The 15,098-nt window shown below is 46.8% G+C and overlaps 4 protein-coding genes across 4 annotated transcripts; 2 read left to right on the top strand and 2 right to left on the bottom strand.

Moving 5' to 3' along the window:
* Positions 1-1,115: 1,115 nt before the first annotated feature.
* F4822DRAFT_419684 (Nop14-like protein) lies at positions 1,116-4,247 on the bottom strand. Its single transcript, XM_051459639.1, has 2 exons — positions 3,883-4,247; positions 1,116-3,828 (listed from the first exon to the last, which is right to left on the bottom strand). The coding sequence occupies exons 1-2, from the start codon at positions 4,171-4,173 to the stop codon at positions 1,396-1,398; spliced, it is 2,724 nt and encodes a 907-aa protein (XP_051308988.1). The 5' UTR covers positions 4,174-4,247; the 3' UTR covers positions 1,116-1,395.
* Positions 4,248-4,444: 197 nt separating this feature from the next.
* F4822DRAFT_419683 (uncharacterized protein) lies at positions 4,445-6,158 on the top strand. The gene is made up of 2 exons (XM_051459638.1): positions 4,445-4,928; positions 4,987-6,158. The coding sequence occupies exons 1-2, from the start codon at positions 4,562-4,564 to the stop codon at positions 5,616-5,618; spliced, it is 999 nt and encodes a 332-aa protein (XP_051308987.1). The 5' UTR covers positions 4,445-4,561; the 3' UTR covers positions 5,619-6,158.
* A 1,457-nt stretch (positions 6,159-7,615) lies between these two features.
* F4822DRAFT_68815 (uncharacterized protein) lies at positions 7,616-10,584 on the top strand. The gene is made up of 2 exons (XM_051463853.1): positions 7,616-8,350; positions 8,449-10,584. Exons 1-2 carry the CDS (start codon positions 7,893-7,895, stop codon positions 10,469-10,471), a joined length of 2,481 nt encoding a protein of 826 aa, XP_051308986.1. The 5' UTR covers positions 7,616-7,892; the 3' UTR covers positions 10,472-10,584.
* Positions 10,585-11,144: 560 nt separating this feature from the next.
* F4822DRAFT_434330 (uncharacterized protein) lies at positions 11,145-13,706 on the bottom strand (the record flags this gene model as incomplete). The annotated part of the gene is made up of 3 exons (XM_051461991.1): positions 11,145-11,460; positions 11,514-11,775; positions 11,828-13,706. The coding sequence occupies 3 exons, from the start codon at positions 13,704-13,706 to the stop codon at positions 11,145-11,147; spliced, it is 2,457 nt and encodes an 818-aa protein (XP_051308985.1).
* Positions 13,707-15,098: the final 1,392 nt, after the last annotated feature.

Genomic DNA, 15,098 nt, shown 5'->3' with positions numbered 1-15,098 from the left:
ACCTATACCATAGCAAAATTCTACTCGGCGAGATACTCGTAGGGAAACGCTATGATTGAGGTTTTAATGTGGCCAAGGAAAACACTAGATATCAACCTCAATGTCAAGCTGGGCCGAGATTCGACAGCCAAGGCATGAATGAGAACGATGTCTACAAAATTCAGCTCCAATAGGCGGAGTGTACGAGAATTCAGGGGCGGCGGACGAATTTCTAGTACATCATCTACTATTAGTCTGTTTAGACACAGGGAGCTCAGAGCGGCGACTTATCCGGCGCCTCACTACTCGCGCACTGATGAATGGCCTGCTATAGCTAAAGCAGGCACACGGCACTCAAGAGAGGATCTATGGGACGTTAAATCGCCACATCGCCCATTGGCGTATTTTGATGGCGATATGCACGTTTAGGTTACATAGCGCCATTTTAAAGATCTCAAAGCAATACTACCTCTCACGGGGCAAAGCTAGAAATTCACAAGCTACTATAGATAGCACCTACATAGATGAAGGAATTAAAATGAAACCAACCTTAGAAACCTCGTATTCGTCCCTCTGGTGTAACAGTTGTATACCACCCATAATAAATATCTACGCGCAACGCATTATAAACGACTCTAGTCATAGAAGAGAAACACAGCCAAGAAACGAAACTCAGGGGTTAACTTGATGCCTAGAGTAAGTAGTCCAATATTCTCCGTTCTCAGTAGCGCATGAAATCAATGAATCTATACCCAAGAAAAAACCAGACCGCAAATTCGAATAGCCTACTTAGCAACTGCCACCCCTAACTCCCGTCAAAATTACCGAGGAAGGTAGGTCAAGCAATGACGTTTCTTCACTGCCTATTAGTTAAGCCGAGTAAAAAAGTAACCCCTATCTATCTAAGGTTGCGACACCCTATGTCTGACAATTGCTGACGTACTTGAATCTATGTATAAGGATGGGGCTATGCTTGGGGGTTACCAGCTGGTTAGGTAGGTAGACAGGCAACCGAGAACGAGGGAACGAACGGGAATCGCAACTCCTCGCATGGGTTACACGATGATCAAGGAGTTATCGGTCCGGGTATCGGTTAGGTATACATACTCACGTATTTTCAACAGAAACGCCAAGAATGATTCCGGAAGACTTTATTTATCTACGGCTATCCTGATCTCCACACCAACCCATCCTTCCCTCTACACTCCCGGTATCCGGGCATCCGCCTTCCCCTTAAACACTGGGTCCCGCTTGTGGGATATCCATTCATTTCGTCAACCCACTAGGTATGTAACCCACAGCATTGATGGAGTGTAAGCACCTAGTTCTATTGCTATACCACGTGGTCCTATCCACAATTTATGTATACAACCCTGCACGCCAACATACCGATGCGCCGCTGCAGAGCCGAACAGACTAACCCCTCTTCGCAGCGCGTTTCCGCATCTGCTTTTCTCTTTCGTACGCGTTGGCCTCTTTGCCTTCCTCGCCCTGGATCTCGGCCACCAATCTCTTGTACTTCTTCTCGTAAGCGGTGTCCTTGGCCCTCTTCATCCTGAGCTGTTCGCGGGCCATGAAGTTCGCGTCCTTCCGTAGCTCCCGCATGGCACCCTTGTGTTCCTTCTTGTGCTCCGCCTTCAGCTTGGATAGTTCTGCACGGTCGCGGTCTGGGTCGTAGTGCTTGTTCGGGTCGAATGAATCCTCGAACTTAGGTACCGCCGTCTTGATGGGGAGGGGTCTGTGATGATGTAACTCCAAGGGTCGTCGGGCCATATGAGCAAGTCTCAACATCCTGTCTAATTTGGATCGAAGTTTTTCAACTTGGTCGTTTAGAGCAGGCGGAAGCTTGGATCTACACGGCTTGCTAGCTAGATGGGCCAAAATATTCTTGGCTGGTTCGAATGTTTCGAAGAATGCCGCCTTGCCGCTGTAGAGGTCCGCTGCCGCTTCTAGTAATTGAACTGTTGTAGCCAATATTGCAACTTGAATTGAGACAATTTCTTTATCGGATACGTCCCGTTCGACACAATCAGAAGGAGTCAACTTCTTCACAGAGATTGAACGGGCATGGACGACGCGAGTTCCAGGTGTAGGCTCGTGGATTGGGAAACATCCCAATGTGCCCACGGGTTTCAAGGGCGCAAGGGCGCATAATGTGTTGAGGCAGAAATTCATTAGCTCTGGGACATAACGTTTCGAAACCTGCTGGTACTGAAGGGCTAAGGTTGATAGATAGGCCCCTTGAGTATAATCAGTGATTAATTTGGGGACCTTCTCAAGATTTCGTGCGATGAGTAGCCCAGCCGGGGTTGCTACTTGGTGGAAATGATCTGACGTCGGAAATATGGTTCCAATGGCAGTCAATATCACCAAATCTCCAAGGTTTGGTGAAAGTGGTCTTGATTGACCAAAACTCTCCAAGTGCGAGCGGAATTCGTTTGCGGTTTCAATAGGATATGACTTCGCGAGAGAATGGATGTGTCGAATGAGATTTTCGAGTATTGAGAAGGGTGGCAATTCTTTGAGGTTGGATAGATATACCACATGCCGAATAAGAATTACCACGAAATTGGCCAATTTTGACTTATTATCGCTATCCAGTTTCGGGTGATATAAGGCCCTTATCCTCTGTACGGCAGTTGGGAGGTGTTCTATAGGGATACTGCGTGCAATCTCGACGAATTCCTCCAGAGTCTGTGGACAGGGGAAAGTATAGGGCAACCCGTTTGGATCTTGTTTGATATCCGTTGTCGCTGTAGAGCCCGCGAGCCGGTTGCTGAATATCGGATTTTGTGTCTCTTCTTCGTTTAGTAATCCTCTCGTAAACTCATCGTCGTCTTCGGCGCCCGACTCCTCTTCATCTGATGATGCCTCGCTTTCGACAGGCTCCAGGTCCGAGTCACTGGCAATTAAGTTGTCTTCGATGATGAAGTCATCCTCATCATCAAAGCCGAGTTCCGTCGCGGTTGGTAGGGTCTTAATTCCCTTCCCGAGCCCATAGTCATCTTCCTCCATTTCCGTGAATAAAATTGGGCCATTAGTTGGATTCCGTTCCAATTGGGTATCTGCGACATCCTGTTCGTCCTGCTCGTCCTCGCTATCACTAGCTTCTTCTCCGCGCATTCTTCTCAGCCTCTTTTCCTCGAGTTCCTTTAGCCTTTCTGATTGCTCTTGTGCTTTTTCTTCGTCTGTTTTAGATCGGTCTGTAGGTTGCGCTCTTCTGTCTTGCGCTAATTGCCTCAGACGCATATCATAGTCGCGTTCCATCCTTTCCCTACCGGCAGCACCGTCTGCTTCTTTGGTGTCGGCAGCATCGGCCGTCTTCTTTCGGTTGAATAGTAAGTCATGGAGATCTGGAAGTTCCATGTCAAGTTCCTCTCGTAAGTCCTCGTCGGCATCTTTGGTTGCCTGTCGTTCGGCCTTGTAGAATTTTGATTTTGCGATGACTTCCTTCATAACCTCTTGTTTTGTTTTCTTCTTTTCCGGTTGCCCTTCTACTTGGTCGCCTTCTTGGATTTCGTCGTCGAAGGGTCGTGCGCGTTTTAAGCCACGGTGCTCGTCGTCTGAGCCGCCTGCATCGGATCCGGCTGAAAGGTCGTCTTCGTCGAAGTCATCCGCCAAGCCCGGACCATCCAACGATAGAGATTGTCCAAGATGTGTAAGTCCTTCGCTAGGTTCATCATCCTCGAGATCAAACATAGAACCCTTGTGACTCGTCTTTTCCCTCACGAATCTTTCCCGCATCTTTTCTTCGGGGGTCATAAACGGGTCGTTTTCGCCAAATCGTCGGTCGAGTATACCGCCTACTTTGTGGCGTCGGTTAAGTTCCACAAGAAGAGTTTGGCGTCGCTAATTGAAACTGTCAATTGAAGAAATCCACAACGTCTCGTTCAAACGACTTACCCTCTCCTCGCCAAGCGACTTTGCTTCGGTAGGTCTACCCTTCGCGGCATTGCTAGCCGCTGGTCTATTTGTCGTAACTTGGAACTTGGGACCGCGAGCATTGTGTTTCAAATCGAAGGGATTAAATTCTTCTCGGATGCCTTCCAATTCTGCCGCCTTTTGGAACCGGCGGTTGTTGTTCGCTTTCCCATCCTGCGCATTTCTCTTTTTCTGCTTTTTAGATAGCTGCGGACCTATAACCCCCTTTTCTCTAAGGGATGCCTTTAACCTTTTTAACTGGGAACCCGCCATTATGAAATCCGGTATGCTGGAAGAGCTTAAGGCGCGCAGCGTAGAGGTGTAACTTTTGAAATGGATTTTCGGTCTCGACTTTTTTTTTTTCTGATTGTAACTGGGTTCCTTATCTTATCGTAGCCACACTACATAGCTAGCGTGTTATCCGTGGATCTGGCACTGGGTGGACACTGGGCAGCTGCAGGTCCCCTCGCCCCATACTGCCCAGGGTGTTTATCGATAAAAGGACCGCTGTTAGCCTGAGCTTATTCAAGATCGTCGTATTTAACATTTACATCATGTCCATTTTCAAAATTTACATGATAAGGTTTCATCATCTTCTTTTCGTATTGTAACGACTTGAGGTGCATTTTTATTGTTATGGAAATCCGATAGCACCAGAAAAATGGGATTTTATTCCTTCTTACGCGATGACCGGCTTGTTGCCGCCGGTCTTAGCCTGGCCACGGTCGGCTTATTCTTCGCGATGCGGTCTATTCTAGAACACTATCGAGACGAAGCAGAGATCAAACCGACGCCGCCAAAAACTCAATACATCACGCAAGATACCGAAGATTCACTCAAGCCAGGTACTCTCGAGAGCCTTCTTGGCCACTATAACTTCGCGATAAGAGATACCGCGTTGAAAATTATCGCCGGTCGAGCCGTCAACGATGGTCCTACCATTTACCACCTTCTGTGGGGCATTACTCGCAAGGACTATGAGGAACGTATGGAAGCTTTAAGAGCACTTGCTTTCGCCATGGAAGATAGTATGTTAACCTATTTCCCTGAATGTCTCGATTGACGGTCAACTAATTATATCCACAGAGGATACATTTCAAGAACCACTAAGCGCGCTGAACATACCGAAAGCCTACAGTGCCCTCGTTAGATCGCTCGAACTGTGCATTGACGACGTAACGCATGAGAAGCTCGACGATCCCCTGTACGATGAATATTACCTTCGAGATATTGGCGAGAGGCGCTGTCTTTTGCTCGTCTCCCAGCTAATTCATAGATATCCTGGCAATGCTATCGATAAACTGATTGAGAACGGCTTCATCGAGAGGTGGCTAGCACGACAACCATGGGGCGACAGAGAGGACGAGAGAAAGAACAACTTTATGATGTATCTGGATCGAAGAAAGAACCGAATTGCCGATATATGTTTTCACCTCAAGACGACTAAGGCAGGCCGGAAAGCCTTGGTCAAAGCGAAACTCACTAATAAAGTAAAGCGGACAATGGCGCCTGTTAGGGTTGTGCTAGAAGTTAGCATGACTAATGAGGATGGCAATGATGGGGCATCAGGGGCTGATCTCGTCCCTCGGGTGAACGAGCAGAGTGCTGAAGAACAGCGTCTACGTAGAAGACACCGAGAAGCTATGGTCTTGAATGACGGGACGCATTCACTTGGGCGGGGTGATATCATCGAACGGGAACATGATTCCAACGCTTGAAGATAGTCTAATCATTATTGCTGGATTGCAATACTTTGAGACTAAGGTGTCAAAAAGTCATCAGATTTCTCGGATTCGATATGAAGGCTTACGTTACGTGCTATGCGACATGAGGGTTCTACCAATTTCGCGGGATATTCACTAGAGTATTCATACTACGTTTGGTGTAAGTCGCTAGCTGGATACTTCGAATGGTGGCAATTAGGGTGTTTATGGGGGTCATTGACATACTACATTGACGCCCCTACTTTGCATACGTAGCTTTTACCAACTTATGCCACGCCCTCTCCGCTAGCTTTGAGAGATGAAAACGGGTTGACACGAATCTTTGTCCCCTCAGTCGTCTATGAAGCCAAGTAATAAAAAGACATCGCCAATGATTGTGCCTTGCTTTTGTTCTATGATATTTATGATCAGGTAGTCTGTTGTATCCTTATGTACACTTTTGTGAAAGATTGATGCCGGATGATGTAAATTTATTTACTTCTTATCTACCTAGGTACCTATGTAGGTAGCTTCGGAGGCTAAAATATTGTACCCGAACTATATTAGCTTCCGTGGTTAAACCATAATTCACTAGTATGGTTTGGGAAGTAAATCCCATGGATAGTGACGCAAAGCCGTTAATTTTGTCTTACGGATCAGGGGTACCGGTATGTAAATTGTAATTAATACCTACGGCACTTTGGAAGCAGCATCTATACTATCCTTTTAGATAGACGGGTAAATTCAAACCATGTTAAATTTCAATGTTCTCTATATGAGAATTGATAACTTTAGAAATATGCTTTGTTTATATCAAACAATTGCAAAGTCTTGTTGTATCGTAGGCGCGTTGCCAATGTAAACAATGATCTTTACAACCCTGGATAATCAGTTGGAAGCCAATGGTAATTGCAGAAAGCTACCATTCTGCAAAGACTCGTTTGTTGCGGCGTATAATGTTGCAGCAGCTTCCTTAGCTACAGTAGCGTAGTTCCGATTGGGAAAGATTCGAACGAAATAGAGGAATCATCGGCACTGCTACATTGAGAGTTGCCAAATACGATACCTCTCACCGCCTGAGCGCTTGTTCATTGTGACATATCATTGGCAACGACTTTGACAATTGTTTCTAGCCTCAAAGACACTGAAAACCCCCACAGGGAATATTTTAAACTGATAAAAAGGTCCGAAGGGTCTATATCTACCTAGGTAGATAACTTCATAATACCTATGGATTAGAATTGGATATTTATGATTTTTGTTCTACGTTAGTCGACTCCGACAATCCAGTCATTACTACACTCTCTGTATCATTATTACTACAGTACTATACAGCGCCACTACCTAGGACATACATCATACCACTACTGTTGGTACTACTGCAACTTGCTTGAGTCGCCATCGCAACGGGGACAACTGCGAGATCCCCCTCTATTTTATGTGCGTCGACTCCATAGTTACGCCGGATTTACCTGCATATACATACATCTGTAGGATAAGCGATCATCGGCATATTCCTCTTTCGTCTTTCGTCCAATGTAAGTACGATTATAAGTTGTTTTGTTTTGTTGTTTTCTCCAGGATCTTACCGCATCATCTTGCAGCTTCTATGTTGTGCTTTCCGAGCTACGGAGTCCCTCAGTCCCTCATTTTCTAATACATGTATTAAGCACCTCCCGCTTTCCCACTATCCCACTGTTTAATTTTGTCTTGCTCGGCTTCCAACTCATCCGTCTTGTTCGGGCTGGTTCTTTTTTCCTTTATAATTGACCAATGCCTCACTATCCGGTATTTGCAAATCCCAATGTTGATTTTTTCTGGAGATTGGAACCAATTTGTTTGTTTCTGACATTTTTGGTTGCTAGGCACTTGGTACTTGATCAAGCTCTCCTTATTAACTTTTAATCTTTCTTGGTTCTAGTGCGCCCAGCTTGTTGGGTTTCCGCCTTCCTTCATTGGCTGAAAGCAGCTCCTCCTTCCCACGCGACCGCGCGACGGCCACCAGCAGCGCTGAGCCGGACATTCTTTTAGTGTTTTAGTGGATTTCTTATAGGAGAGCACCCCATCAACACCCATCAACACCCCATCGACGCCGGCCTCGGATTGGTCAAACTTTAAAAAGCCCCCGCTTCCCGTAAATCAATAGCGGGTAGAAAATAACAAGCTACGAAAAATAGTTGTAGGTACCACCAGTACCGCTCGAGTACCGCGAGTACCACACACACCAAGGAGTGTAAGGAGCGTAAGAGGAAAAAAAATAACAGAGAAAGGAAGGGGAGACTGCCCACCATGACTTCGACGGCAACAACCCTTTCTCTTCCACAGAGACAACACACTTTATCTCGGACTCCTAGAAAATCTGGTATCGCTACTACTTCTACCCCGAACCTTAACAGCCTATATTCCGCACATTCAAGGCTTGCCCCGAGCTCGAGCGCTCTTGCGCGCAAAGCTTCAGTAGCCACACTTACCCCTAGTTCACTCGCCGCGATTCCTGATGACAGTGAGAGTTACGCATTAGACAGCGTATTAACCGATTCATCGCGCAAAATGCCGCCTTTGACTCCAGGCAAAGGCGCCGGCGCCGCCGACGATTTCGCCCTGGGTGAAAATGTTGAGGTTCCTGGAAATATGACTGGCACCGTTCGTTTTGTCGGTTCAGTTGCTGGGAGGAAGGGTACTTTCGCTGGCGTAGAATTGCACTCGGATTTCGCTGCGCGTGGCAAGAATAATGGCGATGTTGATGGGTAAATCTAACCTTTCCTATCCACATTTATGTTTTACTTTGTCTCATTTCGACTTGTATTGATCTAGTTCTTTTGCTTACCCATATTGTTTACTATAGTGTATCCTACTTTACAACTTCGACCCCCGGTTCCGGTATCTTCGTACCTATCCACAAACTCCTCAAGCAGCGCGACTTGCCGCCAAGACCCGCCAGCGCCTTTCCACTCACTCCCGGATTGAAGGTCGCGAGTCAAAATGCCACTAATCATACACCACCGACTCCATCATTACCAACATTCAGCAAGTCCCTTGGCCCCGCGAGAGCGCCGAGTCCCGCAGGCAAACGAAGTAGAACGTCATTACCGCGACCGGACTCACCCGTACGTCGATTACAACTTACCCCGGCACCCCGACCGTCGATAGCAACGCCGGGTCCGAAGGCGCCCCCTCGTTATGGAACCCCCACCGTGTCCAAGTTTGGATCAAGTGTGCGAGGCACATCCGGAGACCCAAATAAGGCGTCTAGACTAGACAGAAAACCAAGCATAGTTCCTAGGAGCGCTTCGGCTTTAGGGTCAATTTCTAACTATGACGAGGATGAAACTACACCTGTTGGTTCGCGCATCAAGCCAAATGGTAGCGTCGGGTCGGTCTCGTCTTTATCGTTCAAGCGCCCCGCATCTCGGGCGACGCACGTGAATGAAGAAGAGATTGGTAGACTCAAGAACCAACTCGAAGATCGCGATCGCCAATTGAAGGATCAAGCCTCTGCTTTAGCCGAAATGGAGAGCAGTCTAACAGAGCTTACGATGTTAATAGATCAATCAGATTCCGGGAGGATGCGAGCGGGTAGTTTGGACGACAAGGATACTTCGCAACTTCGAGCGATGCTTAGGGAGAAGAACGAGAAGATTGCGATGCTCACTGCCGAATTTGATGCGCACCGAGCAGACTTCCGGAGTACTATCGATACACTCGAGATGGCTAGCACCGAGACTCAGAGAGTATATGATGCTAGAATCCGTGAATTAGAGCAAGAGCTTCGCGATGCGCAGGAGAGACACGATGATGTCGACAGCGTGGCGCGCCAACTTAAGCAACTCGAAGATTTGGTCCAAGAACTCGAGGAAGGTCTAGAAGACTCCCGCCGAGGCGAAGCAGAAGCTCGTGGCGAGGTCGAATTCTTACGAGGGGAGGTCGAGAGAACGAGGACAGAGTTACGGAGAGAACGTGAGAAAGCTGTCGCCACCACAAACGGGGGTGACCAAGGGGAAGACAAATTATCCATGTCGAAAGAGTTGGAACAGAAGGAAGACGAGATTAGAGGTCTCAAGGCTATTATTCACTCTCTCAGCAGGGACTCCATTCCTGGATCAGATTCTTCAGACAAGACCCCTACGCAGCCCCAACGCAACAACTCTTTCATTAAATCTCGCCCAGATTCAATCGAAGGTCGCTTAGCCAGGGAGAAGTTGGAACGAGAAGTCCACGAATCGCGCAGTCTTGTTGACAACAAAAACATTCGAGAAGAGGAACTCGAACACGAGCTTGAGGCACTCCGACGGGGCAACGCGACAAATCATCGTGTTAGCTCCACGACCATTGGCAGCGCCAATCGATCATCATATCGCGACTCCAAAGGAACTGTTATTCTCGCGCGCGAGGCACACTCGCCCGAAGCCATCCACAAACGTGCGCAAACTTTAGATACCATGCCTGAGAGCGATGCGTACTCGTCAGTCACCGAGACCAGCACGCTTTGGTGTGAAATTTGCGAGACTGGTGGACACGACATTCTTACTTGCACTAACATGTTCGGGCCCCAAAACGATCAAGGCAAGAATGGCGCTGGTGATCATGGCTACGGCAAGACGGGCAGGGACATTGTTCGAGAAGGCCTCAAGAATTTATCGGTTCCCACTGACGCCAGTGAGGAAGACACTCCTCGTCCATTGTCCCCAATGAAGCCCAAGGCAGTTGCGGCACCCCCTCCGCCTACAGTCAAGATCCTCCCCAACCCGCAAGATCCGGCGCCTTTGGCTGGCAAGGATAGCGGGGTGGTAGACCCAGAAAAATGGTGTGCCCTATGTGAGCGGGACGGACATGACAGCATCGATTGCCCTCTAGAAGATGCGTTCTAAGAGGTGTCCATGTGATCACAGATACGACTCAATGACCCAAAAAAAAAAATTACATGAGGAACAGCTGTACAAGGACGCGTGGGATTGCTTGAATACCCGGTGGCACAAAGTGTAAAAGTGACGATGCAGCTTCATACCCCGTGTCCTTTTTCTTCTATCTGCTTTCAAAGGCTAGGCATTTCATTTCTACAGGAAACGCACTGCGACTAACGACTGTTTCGGAACCATGATACCACCAAATTTTCACTTTACCTACTACCTACCTATTTATAATCCACCTACGACTTATATTTTTATTTTCCTTTTTCTGTACGTGTATGCGCTCGGGCTGGCTGAGAAAAAGCTCGGGGTTTATAATCCCCGAGATGAAATTCCGTCAAGTCCGGAATGAATGGAACTAGATGTCCGGGCTAGACCTGATTCTTCTGAATTCTAGTTGAGATAAATGTATGTAATATAATACAGTATGACTTGATGTCTTTGACAGTTACTGTTTTGTTGCTTTCGAAATGTTTTATATCTTATTTCATCCTTAATGGGATATCTCTAGTACTAGTATAGTGAAGTAGTCAATTAATACTAATGTATGCTCTACGACTCGAGACATTATGAAACCACACGCCACGCTACACATCCACTCGGAGTGTCAACCTCGGTGCTCAGTATTCTACACTCACGGAGTGTGTTGCTTCACTCTCTTGCGAACGCCTGTCCTTATAATAAAATGACGTTTTTCCTCATGCCGACCTCTAATATCGTTGCGCTGGAAGGACTTTCCACATCCTGGAACAGAGCAAAGGTAGCGTTTCTTCTCGTGCATGTCTCTGTAATGTTTCCCATGATTTGATCTCGTATCAAAGCCATGACCACACACATCGCAGATAAATTTCTTTTCCCCGCTGGCCGGTAAACGTGCTGAAGTTGTTAACCGTGCAATTGTTGATGGACTTACTTGTCCATTAGACGCCAGCAGTGTACCGCTGTCGCTGCTGTTGAAAAGTCAGTCCCTACTACTACTTCTTTATCTTTCAACAGTACACACCTAGATCCACTCGCAAACGAAGGCTGTTCAGAAGCTTGGGAAATGTTACCGAAGCAAGAGGATACGGTATGTCTAAACCTTAAGATACACGGCACTTCTTGAACCGATGTCGCCCCATCGCTGCTAGCAGTATCGATGCTGATTTGAATGAACAATTTCAGTAGCTCGTAATTACGTTCGACAAGGCGCGTAGGATCGCACCCGACTGCATCCAGTGCTAGGAAAACCCCAACGGCAGTAGCATATAGTGGATTGCGCAACACTATAGAAAATCAATTGACGTCGTTATTAAAAAAAAATTAGGGTCTAGTTACCGAGCAGGAAAGCCAGCATGATGGCGAATATAGCGCCTGCTAATAGGATTGCCAGGTGGGGATTGACATCGGGAGGATTGTCATCGCAAGTTGAAATATCGCTATATGGCGATATTTCGATTGGTTCCGCTGTAATTTTAGGTGCTAAATCTGGTGTGTTTACAGACTCCAGGGGTTCGAATGACCCTGTACTCATACGTCTTTGTCTTTCTTGGCATCGACGTTGCACTTTCTCGAGGCTTAAGTCATCAAGGCCGGATACTTGGAGAATATGCATAGCCTGACTAGCCAGCAGAGTTGTAAGATCTTGAAACCTTTGCAATGTTTTTGTGAACAGTTTGTGGCCTAGAATGTCGCCTTTCGTAGACATCCTAGCGTCAATATTCCAGATTGCCTTCGTTGCGGCGATGAATAAATCGATTTCGTAAGGATTGCGTAATGTGAGTTGCCAACGAGAAATGTCGTCAAAAAATGCGCGTTCTAGTTTCTGGGAACCATCATCGACAATACCGGCCATCGACTTCGCCAGACAAAGGAACAGAATCACTTCGTTGCAGGTAGTGGGGGGAGCCCCAGTACATAGCTGACGCATTGTAGAGACTGCTAGGGTCCAGGCTGAGCCCGTGTCCATCTCAAGATGCCGTGCCCAGTCACTTGAGATTGCCATGTTCGTTCTACAATATTGTAACAGGCTATTTGGAGTCGGCGTAGTCCACGCCGAGCTAGTATTCGCCCCCAAATATCGTGTCAAATTAGTGGCGTCCCGGGGGACTGAGGAATAAGATCGTTCTTTGCCGGAGCGGTAGTACGGTTCTACCCATAGGGAGCCTTTGCCTTTCTGGAATTCGTCCTTAGCAACACATACGATAGTGCTATGCTCGCCCCAAAATTTATTTCTCAGTCGCATAAGTTGGAAATTGGTATGTGTTGCCTTCCGAGATAAGTCGCTGAAATAGGTATCAGATAGCCTAATTAGTTTGCCAATAGCCCTGAGTTTCCTGGATTTTCCATCCAAATCGTCATCCTCGAATGCCAAGTCCTGGTTTTTTATCACGAGAATCGCAATTTGCACATCGGCACCATAACTTAGCAGGAGTCTAATGAGCAATTTTGAGTTAGTCTCAGCAGCGACACTGAGAGGTGTCTCTCTCACTTCTACAGAGTTCGGGTCGAATCCATGCTTTAGTAATAAGCCGGCGACCTGAATGCAGTTACATCGTATGGTTGTTAGGAGAAACCTCGTGGGAAATTGAACATGGCTTGCAGGAGAATCATTAACAACTCCCCAAGTATTGGATCTGAAGCTTGGAACAAGTTTGTACCGTATTAATGAGGCATATTCGGGGTGAGTGTTTGCCAAAAGCTTACACTCTTCGTAGAATCTGGAAGAGCATATCTGATGATGAATTGGTTTGGGGGAGCTGAAAACTTTACGCGAATCAACCTCGATATCCACGTCGTCCCCGTCGTCCCCGTCGTCTAGTCGTAAAGGCTCAGCTGAAACTGAACTCCGAAGCTCATCGGAGGTTTCGGCTTGAGATTTGCCATATTTGGGGATACAATGTGTTCCATAGAACCATTCCCATTCGTCCATATCCATATATCCTCTATTACACAGCCATAAGAAGCCATAGCTCTTGAGAAGCTGCGGATCTAACAGGGTATTAGTAACCAACAGGGAGAGGAGAGACCTCTCTAGAATTGATTGATGATCATCAAAACAAAGTTGTCGAAGATATTTTAACTTGTCGCGAAGGTATAACCGGTACTTGAATAGCATAAGACCATCCACTGACATCTGGCCAACCTGAATCTCATGAACATTCATGATAGTTCCTATCACAGCCCATAGCCGCATATTGTGAATCTTGATGACCATATTGCCAGGCCCCTTATCTATGGTAAAGGCAAGGTTGCAATATTCTGGATGACCGCGCAAAGCATGGCAGGCGCAGCTTAGGCTGCAAGAGCCGTAGTCAGATGTATCAATCCAGCATTGATCTCCAAAAGAATCGCCGGTAAAAGTTGAACCACTATATAAAATTAGAAAGTGTCAAAATTATATCAGTTTACAGTGTACATGCTCCTCGAAAGTTTCGTTTAGTCGGATCATTGGGGGGGTTCCGCTGTTGGAATATGCACCCCCAATATAATAGGGACAGTCAGTGTCGAAAAGGGGTACGTTGGAGTTCGTCTCCATCAAAGAATCGGTATGTCTTATTTGTAAGGCGAAGTGGCCGGCTTTGGGGGTTACGGGAAGCACCAATAGGGATAGAACAGTAGAGGGAGTAAGCGAGGAAAGTAACAAGAGATGAGCTTTATATCAAAATGATCTAGAAATTAAGCAGTGGAGAAATCAAACTGAACCCGGAGTTTCTACAAGAGATGTGGGTAAATATTGACTCCTACGTGACAGGTTCCTAAAAGTTGGGTGACTGGAACGGCTGCTTTCTTAGAAGATGGAGTCAAATGAAAGGTTGGCTGGTTGAAAGAGCAAGGGGGACATCAGTGGCCTCTACAAGTTTTATACCCAGTGATAACCAGGAGCCTTGCGATAAATCCCACATACGGCTAATCGTCATTGGCTCGCCTTACCTTCACTTATGGGGATAGCTGATTCCCACAAAAGACGATTAACCATAGGACAGCAATTTTAGGTGCAATCTCTATGGCTGACCATCTAAGCACACATCACGATTTCTATGTGAGCTGTGCGGTGGTCGTACCCAATCAATGTGAGGAGATCATGGGATTTGGATGTGACCTATACGCAATGTATAATTCTTGGTGGGAATGATACATGTACCCCAAGCAAGGTGCCCTAATCGCAACCATGGGAATCGGTTCCCATTAATCGTAATCGTGGGAATTGATTCCCGTTGAGCGCAGTCATGGGAATCAATTCCACCTAACATTTTGAATCATCAAGCAAGCGATAGTATGATTCGAGTATCGACTCTTCGGCGAGAATATAAGGTCTTGCTGCACCATGAAGAAGTCGAGGAGGACGACTTGCCGACCTGATTTTCCGTTGATATCAAAAATCAAAGCCTCATAACCAGTGTCACTTCGTTGTGGTTCAGGTACGTAAGAAATCGATAACTCAAGCAGCACTGAGTAGTTAACTCGACTCAGATCGTCACCATGCCAAAATCGTCTAGTATGGCCGATGACTTATGCGGAATTGGTGCTTGGGTGGATCTTCAAGACACCCTTTCGAAAACTCCAGCTATGAAACAAACTGGGAAGAGTACAACAAAGTCGCGTTGTA

Source organism: Hypoxylon trugodes, assembly GCF_022578975.1.
Source record: "Hypoxylon trugodes strain CBS 135444 unplaced genomic scaffold F4822scaffold_11, whole genome shotgun sequence".
Classification (NCBI taxonomy): domain Eukaryota; kingdom Fungi; phylum Ascomycota; class Sordariomycetes; order Xylariales; family Hypoxylaceae; genus Hypoxylon; species Hypoxylon trugodes.
Note: the sequence above shows the minus strand (reverse complement) of the source record. Positions and strands in the feature narration are given on the sequence as shown.

Excerpts from the sequence above, each read along its gene's own strand:
- F4822DRAFT_419683 (XM_051459638.1), top strand. The coding sequence starts at position 4,562 with ATGGGATTTTATTCCTTCTTACGCGATGACCGGCTTGTTGCCGCCGGT. Across the intron at positions 4,929-4,986 it reads TGCTTTCGCCATGGAAGATA|AGGATACATTTCAAGAACCA; the intron begins GTATGTTAACCT and ends TTATATCCACAG.
- F4822DRAFT_68815 (XM_051463853.1), top strand. The coding sequence starts at position 7,893 with ATGACTTCGACGGCAACAACCCTTTCTCTTCCACAGAGACAACACACT. Across the intron at positions 8,351-8,448 it reads AATAATGGCGATGTTGATGG|TGTATCCTACTTTACAACTT; the intron begins GTAAATCTAACC and ends TGTTTACTATAG.
- F4822DRAFT_419684 (XM_051459639.1), bottom strand. The coding sequence starts at position 4,173 with ATGGCGGGTTCCCAGTTAAAAAGGTTAAAGGCATCCCTTAGAGAAAAG. Across the intron at positions 3,829-3,882 it reads AGTCGCTTGGCGAGGAGAGG|CGACGCCAAACTCTTCTTGT; the intron begins GTAAGTCGTTTG and ends AGTTTCAATTAG.